Below are 11,208 nucleotides of genomic sequence, written 5' to 3'. Positions count from 1 at the left end.
CGGGCTCTCTGCCCCCCTCCCCCCCGCCCCCCCCCCCCCACTACAAATAGGGCGCCCCCCGCGCGCGCCCCCTCAGACCCCCCGCGCCCCCCGCGCCGTGAGGAGCCGCCGCCGACGCCACTATGGGGGTGAGCGGGGGCCGCGCCGCGCCCCGGGGATGGTGGGGGGGGCTCGGCCTGAGGGGAAAGGCAGCGGGGGCGGGGCCTGCGAGGCTCCGCTGAGCGGGTTTGGGGCCGTCTGAGAGGGTGGAGGGGGGGGGGCGACCCGCCGCGAGGGGATACGGGGGATTCTCTGAGGGGATTTGGGACCTTGGGTGGGGGTTTGGGGCTGTCCGAGGGGGTGTGGGGGCTCCCATAAGGTGACAGGGGGTTACCATGAGGGGATCTGGGGACCTTCGAGAGTTCGGGACCCTCTGAGGGGTTCTGGGGGCTCCTGTGTAGAGGTTTGGGACCATTCGTAGGGATTTGGGGCCGTCCGAGCGGATGGGGAGGCTCTTCGAGGTGATACGGGGCTACTCTGAGTGGATTTGGGACCTTTCTTGGGGGTCTGGGGCTCTGAGGGGCCTCCTATGAGGGAATAAGAGGCTTCTCTGAGGGGATTGGGGCTCCCCTGTGGAGATTTGGGACCTTTGTTGAGGTTTTGGGACATTTGGGGCTCTCGGGACGATGCTTGGGACTCTCTGAGGGGTCTGGAGGCTCCTATGAAGAAATTTGAGACATTTTGTGCAAATTTGGGGCTGCCCTGAGCAGACCTGGCGCTGGTAATTTCTGCTGTCAAAACTCCTCAAATTCAGGAGAAAACCATTTAAAGGTCATAATTTTTGTGCAGCTGCTGCTCGGTGTCACCTGGCTCGTGCCATGTAACAACCATCAACTTTACTAAAACCCCACGGATTTTGGGGCAAACCCCCTCAAATTTAACCCCCTGAGCGACAACTCTCCCCCAGTGATAGGAACAGTTTCCGTGCTCATCAAAACGCTGCTTTTAACCCCCAGGTTAATTTATTGACATTTATAAAAAATATGGTATATAAACATAATATATTTTATATTAAGTATGTTGGATGTTATTGTATGTATGTCATGTAGGTTATGCTGAGCACATTTTATATAATATGTATTATAATGTGGAAGTATTTATAAAATTAATGATTATTGACTTTGGGGCAAAACTTTTCAGGCAACACTCCCCCAGTGATAAGAACAGTTTCTGTGCTCATCAAAACGCTGCTTTTAACCCCCAAATTAATTTATTGATATTTATAAAAAACACAGTACATAAACATAGCATATTTTATATTAAGTATATAGGATGTTATTATATATATTATGTATATTATGTGTGTCACACTGAACACATTATATGTAATCTGTGTTATAGAGTAACAGTATTTATAAAATTAATGATTAAGTATATTGGATGTTATTATATGTATTACATATATTATGTGTGTCATACTGAACACATTATATGTAATCTGTGTTATAGAGTAACAGTATTTATAAAATTAATGATTAAATATATTGGATGTTATTATATATATTATGTATATTATGTGTGTCACACTGAACACATTATATGTAATCTGTGTTATAGAGTAGCAGTATTTATAAAATTAATGATTAAGTATATTGGATGTTATTATATGTATGTTATATATGTTATTTGTGTTATACTGAACACATTACATATAATATGAATTATAACGTGAAAGTATTTATAAAACTAACGATTATTAACTTTGGGGCAAAACTCTTCAGGCAACACTTCCCTGGTGATCGGAACAGTTTCTGTGCTCATCAAAATGCTGGTTTTTACCCCAAAAACCCCTCTTTTCTGCCAGGCTTTAGGTCCAACCCCCCCCTTCCCAACCTGTCGCTTTTTAGACCCGCCAGGTTCGACTATTCTGGTTTTTGACCGATTTTGGGGCCGCGCCGCTGGCGGCAGCCACGGGGGGGGCTTTCGGGGTGATTCTCCTCTCCTCTCTTTTTTTTTTTTGGGGGTGTGTTTGCCCAGAGGAAGTCGAGCAGGGCCAAGGAGAAGAAGCAGCGGCGGCTGGAGGAGCGCGCGGCCATGGCCGCCGTCTGCGCCAAGGTCGAGGCCGCCAACAAAGTGAGTGCGGCAAAGCGCGGCCCAACCCCCCGGCACCGCTGGCAACCGCCACCCCCCCGCTGGCTCTCGGCTGCTCTTTGGTCTCTTCCAGCTCCAAGACCCCCTGGAAGCCTTCCCCGTGTTCAAGAAGTACGACCGGAACGGGTGAGTGCCGCCCCGCCCGGGGGGGGCCCCGGGCCCGCTCCCGGGGTCCTCGGCGTGTTCCAGGTGTCCCTGGGGCCATTCCCGGTGCCCTCGGCGTGTTCCAGGTGTCCCCGGGGCCATTCCGGGTGTCCTCAGCACATTCCTGATGTCCCTGAGGCCATTCCCGGTGTCCTCAGCATGTTCCAGGTGTCCCTGGGGCCATTCCCGGTGTCCTCGGCGTGTTCCCAACATCCCTGGGGCCATTCCCAGTGTCCTCAGTGTGTTCCAGGTGTCCCCGGGACCATTCCCGGTGTCCTCGGCGTGTTCCAGGTGTCCCCGGGGCCATTCCGGGTGTCCTCAGCACATTCCTGGTGTCCCTGAGGCCATTCCTGGTGCCCTCGGCGTGTTCCAGGTGTCCCTGGGGCCATTCCCGGTGTCCTCAGTGTGTTCCAGGTGTCCCCGGGGCCATTCCCGGTGTCCTCAGCATGTTCCCAACATCCCTGGGGCCATTCCCGGTGTCCTCAGCGTGTTCCAGGTGTCCCTGGGGCCATTCCCGGTGTCCTCAGCGTGTTCCAGGTGTCCCTGGGGCCATTCCCGGTGTCCTCGGCGTGTTCCAGGTGTCCCTGGGGCCATTCCCAGTGTCCTCGGCGTGTTCCCAACATCCCTGGGGCCATTCCCAGGGTCCTCGGCGTGTTCCAGGTGTCCCTGGGGCCATTCCCAGGGTCCTCGGCGTGTTCCAGGTGTCCCCGGGGCCATTCCGGGTGTCCTCAGCACATTCCTGATGTCCCTGGGGCCATTCCCGGTGTCCTTGGCGTGTTCCAGGTGTCCCTGGGGCCATTCCCGGTGTCCTCAGTGTGTTCCAGGTGTCCCCGGGGCCATTCCCGGTGTCCTCAGCATGTTCCCAACATCCCTGGGGCCATTCCCAGTGTCCTCAGCGTGTTCCAGGTGTCCCTGGGGCCATTCCCGGTGTCCTCAGTGTGTTCCAGGTGTCCCTGGGGCCATTCCCGGTGTACTCAGTGTGTTCCAGGTGTCCCCGGGGCCATTCCCGGTGTCCTCAGTGTGTTCCAGGTGTCCCTGGGGCCATTCCTGGTGTCCTTGGCGTGTTCCCAACATCCCTGGGGCCATTCCCGGTGCCCTCAGCGTGTTCCCAACATCCCTGGGGCCATTCCCGGTGTCCTCGGCGTGTTCCAGGTGTCCCTGGGGCCATTCCCGGTGTCCTCAGCGTGTTCCAGGTGTCCCTGGGGCCATTCCCGGTGTCCTCGGCGTGTTCCAGGTGTCCCTGGGGCCATTCCCAGTGTCCTCGGCGTGTTCCCAACATCCCTGGGGCCATTCCCAGGGTCCTCGGCGTGTTCCAGGTGTCCCCGGGGCCATTCCGGGTGTCCTCAGCACATTCCTGATGTCCCTGGGGCCATTCCCGGTGTCCTTGGCATGTTCCAGGTGTCCCTGGGGCCATTCCCGGTGTCCTCAGTGTGTTCCAGGTGTCCCCGGGGCCATTCCCGGTGTCCTCAGCATGTTCCCAACATCCCTGGGGCCATTCCCAGTGTCCTCAGCGTGTTCCAGGTGTCCCTGGGGCCATTCCCGGTGTCCTCAGTGTGTTCCAGGTGTCCCTGGGGCCATTCCCGGTGTACTCAGTGTGTTCCAGGTGTCCCCGGGGCCATTCCCGGTGTCCTCAGTGTGTTCCAGGTGTCCCTGGGGCCATTCCCGGTGTCCTCGGCGTGTTCCCAACATCCCTGGGGCCATTCCCGGTGTCCTCGGCATGTTCCAGGTGTCCCCGGGGCCATTCCTGGTGTCCTCGGCGTGTTCCAGGTGTCCCTGGGGCCATTCCCAGTGTCCTCAGCGTGTTCCAGGTGTCCCTGGGGCCATTCCTGGTGTCCTCAGCGTGTTCCAGGTGTCCCCGGGGCCATTCCCGGTGTCCTCAGCGTGTTCCCAACATCCCTGGGGCCACTGCCTGTGACCCCAGCGTATTCCTGATGTCCCTGGGTCCATTCCCGGTGTCCTCAGCGTGTTCCCAACGTCCCTGAGGCCGTTCCAGGTGTCCCTGGGGCCATTCCTGATGACCTCAGTGTGTTCCCAGCGTCCCTGGGGCCACTGCCTGTGACCTCAGCATATTCCTGATGTCCCTGGGGCCATTCCAGGTGTCCCTGGGGCCATTCCCAGTGTCGTCAGCGTGTTCCAAACATCCCTGAGGCCATTCCAGGTGTCCCTGGGGCCACTGCCTGTGACCTCAGCGTATTCCTGATGACCCTGGGGCCATTCCCGGTGTCCTCAGCACGTTCCCAGTGTCCCCAGGGCTGTCTCCTGTGTCCCTGAGGCCATTCCCGGTGTCCCTGAGGCCATTCCCGGTGTCCTCAGCACATTCCCAGTGTCCCCAGGGCTGTTTCCTGTGTCCCTGAGGCCATTCCCGGTGTCCCTGGGGCCATTCCCAGTGTCCTCAGCGTGTTCCCGGTGTCCCTGAGGCCTTTCCAGGTGTCCCTGAGGCCATTCCCGGTGTCCCTGGGGCCACTGCCTGTGACCTCAGCACATTCCTGATGTCCCTGGGGCCATTCCCGGTGTCCTCAGCATGTTCCCAGTGTCCCCAGGGCTGTTTCCTGTGTCCCTGAGGCCTTTCCAGGTGTCCCTGGGGCCATTCCCAGTGTCCTCAGCGTGTTCCAAACATCCCTGAGGCCTTTCCAGGTGTCCCTGAGGCCATTCCCGGTGTCCCTGGGGCCATTCCCGGTGTCCTCAGCGTATTCCTGATGTCCCTGGGGCCATTCCCGGTGCCCTCAGCGTGTTCCCGGTGTCCCCAGGGCTGTTTCCTGTGTCCCTGAGGCCATTCCTGGTGCCACTGGCCCATTTCCCGTGTCCCCGAGGCTGTTGCTGGTGCCTCTGGTGCATTCCCGGTGTCCCTGGAGTGTCCCCGAGGCCCTTTCCCGTGTCCCTGAGATGGTTCCCAGCATCCCTGACGCGTTCCCGGTGTCCCCAGTGCACCCTCGATGTCCCCAAGGCTCTCCCCGGCGTCACTGGTGTATTCCCGGTGTCCCCGAGGTCCCTCCTGGTGCCCCGGGCACGTCCCCAAGGCTGTTCCCAGCGTCCCCGGGATGGTTCCCGGTGTTCCCTGCCGTGTTCCCGGTGTCCCCAGGCCTGTCCCTGATGTCCCCACCATGTCCCCTCTGGGTTCTCCCACAGTCTCAACGTGTCCATCGAGTGCCGACGCGTCTCCGGTCTGGAACCTTCCACCCTCGACTGGGCCTTCGAGCTGACCAAGGCCAACATGCAGACGCTGTGAGTCACCTCCCAGTGCCACCTGTCACCTCCCAGTGTCACCTGTCACCTCCCAGTGCCACCTGGCCCCTCCCAGTGCCACCTGGCTCCTCTCAGTGCCACCTGGCCCCTCCCAGAGTCACCTGTCACCTCCCAGTGCCACCTGTCACCTCCCAGTGTCACCTGTCACCTCCCAGAGCCACCTGACCCCTCCCAGAGCCACCTGTCACCTCCCAGTGTCATTTGTCACCTCCCAGTGCCACCTGGCCCCTCCCAGTGTCATTTGTCACCTCCCAGTGCCACCTGGCCCCTCCCAGAGTCACCTGGCCCCTCCCAGTGTCATTTGTCACCTCCCAGAGCCACCTGGACCCTCCCAGTGCCACCTGACCCCACCCAGTGTCACCTGGCCCCTCCCAGTGCCACCTGACCCCTCCCAGTGCTACCTGACCCCACCCACTGTCACCTGGCCCCTCCCAGTGTCATTTGTCACCTCCCAGTGCCACCTGGCCCCTCCCAGTGCCACCTGTCACCCCCCAGAGCCACCCGGCCCCTCCCAGTGTCACCCGGCCCCTCCCAGTGCCACCTGGCCCCTCCCAGTGCCATTTGTCACCTCCCAGTGCCACCTGTCACCACCCAGAACCACCTGTCACCTCCCAGTGCCACCTGACCCCTCCCAGTGCCACCTTGCGCCTGCAAATCACGAGGGTGTTGCTGCCAGAATTTTGAGGGATTTTACCCCCGAATTTGGGGGAAATTCCCCCGAAATCGGTGGAATCTCAACCCCCCGCAAAAACTGTCGGAATTTGTGCTTTTCTCCCCAAATCCGTGGCCTCTCACCCCAGGATTTTATTTTCCCCCCCAAGACCTCTACGATTTTCTTTCCCCTCCCCAAATCATGGTGTGTGTGTTTCCCACCTCGGTTTTGCCCGAAATCGCCGGGTTTTGCCCCAAAACCTTATTTTTTGCCCCAAAACCTTATTTTTTTGCCCCCAAACCTTATTTTTTTGCCCCCAACCCTTATTTTTTTGCCCCAAATCTCCGTTTCTCACCCCGACCCAGGTACGAGCAGAGCGAGTGGGGCTGGAAGGAGCGGGAGAAGCGGGAGGAGCTGCGGGATGAACGCGCCTGGTACCTCCTGGCCCGGGACCCCGACACGGCCCCCGTGGCCTTCTCCCACTTCCGCTTCGACGTCGAGGCCGGGGACGAGGTGCTGTACTGGTGAGTGCTGGGCCGGGGCAAAAACCCCCGGAAACGGGCAATTCTGGGGTCGGTCGTGGCTTTTGGGGTTGGTCATGGCTTTGGGGTCGGTCATGGCTTTGGGGTTGGTCATGGATTTGGGGTCGGTCATGGCTTTTGGGGTTGGTCATGGCTTTTGGGGTCAGTCATGGCTTTGGGGGTCGGTCATGGCTTTTGGGGTCAGTCATGGCTTTTGGGGTCAGTCATGGCTTTTGGGGTTGTTCGTGGCTTTTGGGGTCAGTCATGGCTTTTGGGGTCAGTCATGGCTTTTGGGGTCCTCCTGCAGTTATGAGGTGCTGTACTGGTGAGTGCTGGGCCAGGGCAAAAACCCCTGGAAATGGGCAATTCTGGGGTTGTTCGTGGCTTTTGGGGTTGGTCATGGCTTTTGGGGTTGGTCGTGGCTTTTGGGGTCAGTCATGGCTTTTGGGGTTATTCATGGCTTTGGGATTGGTCATGGCTTTTGGGGTCGGTCATGGCTTTTGGGGTTATTCATGGCTTTGGGATTGGTCATGGCTTTTGGGGTCGGTCATGGCCTTTGGGGTTGGTCATGGCCTTTGGGGTTGGTCATGGCTTTTGGGGTCGGTCATGGCTTTTGGGGTTGGTCATGGCTTTTGGGGTTGGTCATGGCTTTTGGGGTTGGTCATAGTTTTTGGGGTTGGTCATGGCTTTTGGGGTCGGTCATGGCTTTTGGGGTCAGTCATGGCTTTTGGGGTCGGTCATGGCTTTTGGGGTTGGTCACGGCTTTTGGGGTCGTTCACGGCTTTTGGGGTCCCCCGCAGTTACGAGGTGCAGCTGGAGAGCCGGGTGAGGAGGAGGGGGCTGGGCAAGTTCCTGCTCCAGATCCTACAGCTTGTGGCCAACAGGTGAGAAAGGGGGTTTGGGGTGGAATGGGGCGGGTTTGGGGTGGAATGGGTGGGGTTGGGGCAGTTTTGGGATGGAATGGGTGGGTTTGGGTGGAATGGGGCGGGTTTGGGGTGGAATGGGTGGGGTTGGGGCAGTTTTGGGATGGAATGGGTGGGTTTGGGTGAAATGGGGCAGGTTTGGGATGGAATGGGTGGGGTTGGGATGAGATGGGTGAGGTTGGGGCGGGTTTGGGGTGGAATGGGTGGGTTTGGGCAGGTTTGGAGTGGAGTGGGTGGGGTTGGGGTTGTATGGGGTGAGTTTGAGGTGGAATGGGGCAGTTTTGGGGTGAACTGGGGCAGTTTGGGGTGAACTGGGGCAGTTTGGGGTGAACTGGGGCAGTTTGGGGTGAGATGGGGCAGTTTGGGGTGAGATGGGGCAGTTTGGGGTGAGATGGGGCAGTTTGGGGTGAGATGGGGCAGTTTTGGGGTGAACTGGGGCAGTTTGGGGTGAGATGGGGCAGTTTTGGGGTGAACTGGGGCAGTTTCGGGGTGAGATGGGGCAGTTTGGGGTGAGATGGGGCAGTTTGGGGTGAGATGGGGCAGTTTCGGGGTGAGATGGGGCAGTTTCGGGGTGAACTGAGGCAGTTTGGGGTGAACTGAGGCAGTTTGGTGTGAACTGAGGCAGTTTGGGGTGAACTGAGGCAGTTTCAGAGTGAACTGAGCTGATTTCGGGGTGAACTGAGCCCGTTCGGGATGAACTGAGCCATTTTTGGGGTGAACTGAGACTGTTTGAGGTGAACTGAGCCATTCTGGGGGTGAACTGAGCCCGTTTGGGGCGAACTGAGCCTGTTTTTGGGGTGCCCCCAGCACGCAGATGAAGAAGGTGATGCTGACGGTGTTCAAGCACAACCTGGGCGCGTTCCAGTTCTTCCGGGAGGCCCTGCAGTGAGTGCTGCTGCCCCAAACCCGCCCCTTTTGCCCCCAAAACGCCCCCCGGGGGGCACCCACGGTCGGAGGGGTTCAACCCCTTTTTGGGAGGGTCAAACCCCCTTTTTTCGGGGGTTAAGTCCCCTTTTTGGGGGGATTTTAAACCGATTTTTTCAGGGGTTAAACCCCCTTTTTGGGGGGATTTTAAACCGATTTTTTCAGGGGTTAAACCCCTTTTAATGGGGGGTTAAACCTCTTCTGTGGGGATTTTAAACCCCTTTTTATAGGGACTTTAAACCCCTTTTGTGGGGATTTTAAACCCCTTTTTTTAGGGGTTTAAGCCCCTTTTTGTGGGGAATTTAAACCCCTTTTATGGGGATTTTAAACCCCTTTTGTGGGGATTTTAAACCCCTTTTATGGGGATTTTAAACCCCTTTTGTGGGGATTTTAAACCCCTTTTGTAGGGGTTTAAGCCCCTTTTTGTGGGGACTTTAAACCCCTTTTATGGGGACTTTAAACCCCTTTTGTGGAGACTTTAAACCCCTTTTATGGGGGGTTAAACCCCTTTTGTGGGGACTTTAAACCCCTTTTATGGGGGGTTAAACCCCTTTTGGGGAATTTCAACCCCCTCTTTTTTCAGAGGCTTAAACCTCCTTTCTCCAGGGGGCTAAACTTCCCTTTTTTGGGGAGGGGGTTAAACTCCTTTTGGGAAGTTTCCCCCCCCTTTTTTCCGGGGTTAAACCCCCTTTTTCTGTCCCCCCCCAGGTTCGAGGTGGACCCCACGTCCCCCAGCGTGTCCGGCTGCTGCGGGGACGACTCGTCCTACGAGATCCTGAGCCGCAGCACCAGATTCGGGGACCCCCACCCCGGGGGGGGCCCCTGCGGGGGCTGCTGCCACTGAGCCCCCCCCCCCCCGAGCCCGGGATTTCACCCCAAACCACCCCCCGCCCACGGGGGAGCGGCCTGGCCCTGCTGGGACCCCCCCAAACGGGTGACAGACCCCCCCTTTGCCCCCCCCCAAACGTCTCTGCGGGGGAGGAGGGGGGAGCACAGGTGAAGTTTGGGGCCGGAAGGGGCGTTTTGCCCCCTTTTTTTTGGTTTTTCGTTCCTTTCTGTTCGTTTTTTTCGGCGGGTTTGTTTGTACGGCACAAATAAATTACGGTGGACCTTTGGCTGGGGGCTCCTTTTGTCCCCCCCCCCCGTTACCCCCTCCTTTTCCCCCCAGTTCCCTCCTGGGGGCAATAATGACCCCCTGGGGGCGTGGTCTGGGCTTAAGGGGTGGGGCCTGACCTGGGGGTGTGGCCTAAACTCAGGAGGCAAAGCTTCTACTGATGGGCGTGGCCCGTTTGGGGGGTGGAGCCTCAGCGCCAAAACCCCCGTGTTTGGGGGCGTGGTCTCATTTCACTGGGCGGGGCTTCACTAGGCAGAGATGAATCGCTATAGGGGGCGTGGCCTGTGAGGGGGCGTGTCTTATGCGCGGGGAGGGGTTACACTGAGAGGAAGGTGTGGTTTCATCACAGTGGGTGTGGTTTCACCTCAATGGGCGTGGCCAAGCCCGGCTGGGGGCGTTCCCGTCACAGACCGGAAGCCGCCTCGGTGGAGGGGGCTCGGTCCGCGCGCTTCCGGCGGAAGTGACGTCACAGCCCCCGCCGCCATGGCGCCCGCCGCGCTGCTCGTCCGCTCCGCCCGCTCCCTCCTTCGCTCCGCGGCCCGGCCCGGCCCGGCCCCGCGCGGCATCGTGTCGGGGCCGCCGCAGAGCCCGCTCGGGGCCGCGGTGAGTGCGGGGGGGGGTGCGGGGATCTCCCGCCCCGGGGTGGGGGGGGGGTCGCGGGGTGACCTTGGGAGGGGGCGGGGGGGACACGGCGGGGTCTGACGGGGTTGTGCCCCCCCCAGGAGAGCGTGGTGGGCTTCGTCGCCATGTTCCTGTCCTGCCTCGGCCCCGCCGCCTGGGTGCTCGCGCACCTCAGCGACTACAAGAAGCGGGAGGAGTGAGACGGGAACCACCACCCCCTTCCTCCTCCCCCCGCCGCGCCGGGAACACCCGCTCCGGGACCCCCCAGGACCAAGACCCCCCCCCAGGACCAGGAGCCCTCCCAGCACCGGAACCCCACGAGACGGGGACCCTGGTTCTGGGACCACCATCACCGAGACCACCCAAGTACCGGGACGCCACTACTGGGACCACCAGCACTGGAGCCCCCAGGACTGGGACCACCCCAGGACCGGGACCACCGAGCGGGCCCCGCGCGCCGATGGGACCCTCCCTCATGCCCCCCCCACGACCCCCAATAAAGGCCCTGGAGCCGCTTCCTGTTCCCCGGTGTCTGTCCGCTTTTGATGACGTCACACGCGGCTCTGAGGGTCGGGTATCGTTGGGGGCTGGTTGCCAGGGGCAGGGCCTGTTGTCAGGGGCGGGGCCTGTTTCTGGGGGTGTGGCAGCTCCACTCCTTCTCTCGGGGCGGGGTTTGTTCGGTTTTTGGGGTGTCTCGGGGGGGTGGGGGCTCTTACCAGGGGGCGGAACCGCTCTCCGAGGGCGGGGCCTGTTTCGTGGGGTGTGGCCGCTTATTTCCGGGCACTATTCAGGGGCGGAGCTTGTTGCCAGGGGGCGGGGCTGTCCTGTCCGAGACCTTCTCTAGGGGCGGGGATTGTTGCCAGGGGGCCGGGTCTGTTGCTAGGAGGCGTGGTCTACTGCAAGGGGGCGTGTCCCCTCAGTCGCTGACCCACCCCC

General features: G+C 59.6%; 2 protein-coding genes across 2 annotated transcripts; both read left to right on the top strand.

Annotated features, from left to right (window-relative positions):
- On the top strand, nt 1–9,652 carry NAA40 (N-alpha-acetyltransferase 40, NatD catalytic subunit). The gene is made up of 8 exons (XM_032677740.1): nt 1–128; nt 2,017–2,112; nt 2,204–2,256; nt 5,401–5,496; nt 6,535–6,693; nt 7,491–7,574; nt 8,421–8,498; nt 9,246–9,652. The coding sequence occupies exons 1-8, from the start codon at nt 123–125 to the stop codon at nt 9,379–9,381; spliced, it is 708 nt and encodes a 235-aa protein (XP_032533631.1). The 5' UTR covers nt 1–122; the 3' UTR covers nt 9,382–9,652.
- A 72-nt stretch (nt 9,653–9,724) lies between these two features.
- On the top strand, nt 9,725–10,833 carry LOC116781925 (basic proline-rich protein-like). Its single transcript, XM_032677736.1, has 3 exons — nt 9,725–9,743; nt 10,035–10,254; nt 10,374–10,833. The coding sequence occupies exons 1-3, from the start codon at nt 9,725–9,727 to the stop codon at nt 10,816–10,818; spliced, it is 684 nt and encodes a 227-aa protein (XP_032533627.1). The 3' UTR covers nt 10,819–10,833.
- The last annotated feature ends 375 nt before the right edge of the window (nt 10,834–11,208 follow it).

Source organism: Chiroxiphia lanceolata, unplaced genomic scaffold, assembly GCF_009829145.1.
Source record: "Chiroxiphia lanceolata isolate bChiLan1 unplaced genomic scaffold, bChiLan1.pri scaffold_96_arrow_ctg1, whole genome shotgun sequence".
Classification (NCBI taxonomy): Eukaryota; Metazoa; Chordata; class Aves; order Passeriformes; family Pipridae; genus Chiroxiphia; species Chiroxiphia lanceolata.
Note: the sequence above shows the minus strand (reverse complement) of the source record. Positions and strands in the feature narration are given on the sequence as shown.

Coding starts and splice junctions, on each gene's coding strand:
- NAA40 (XM_032677740.1), top strand. Junction 7,575..8,420: donor CTACAGCTTGTGGCCAACAG/GTGAGAAAGGGG, acceptor GGGTGCCCCCAG/CACGCAGATGAAGAAGGTGA. Junction 8,499..9,245: donor TTCTTCCGGGAGGCCCTGCA/GTGAGTGCTGCT, acceptor GTCCCCCCCCAG/GTTCGAGGTGGACCCCACGT.
- LOC116781925 (XM_032677736.1), top strand. Junction 10,255..10,373: donor AGAGCCCGCTCGGGGCCGCG/GTGAGTGCGGGG, acceptor TGCCCCCCCCAG/GAGAGCGTGGTGGGCTTCGT.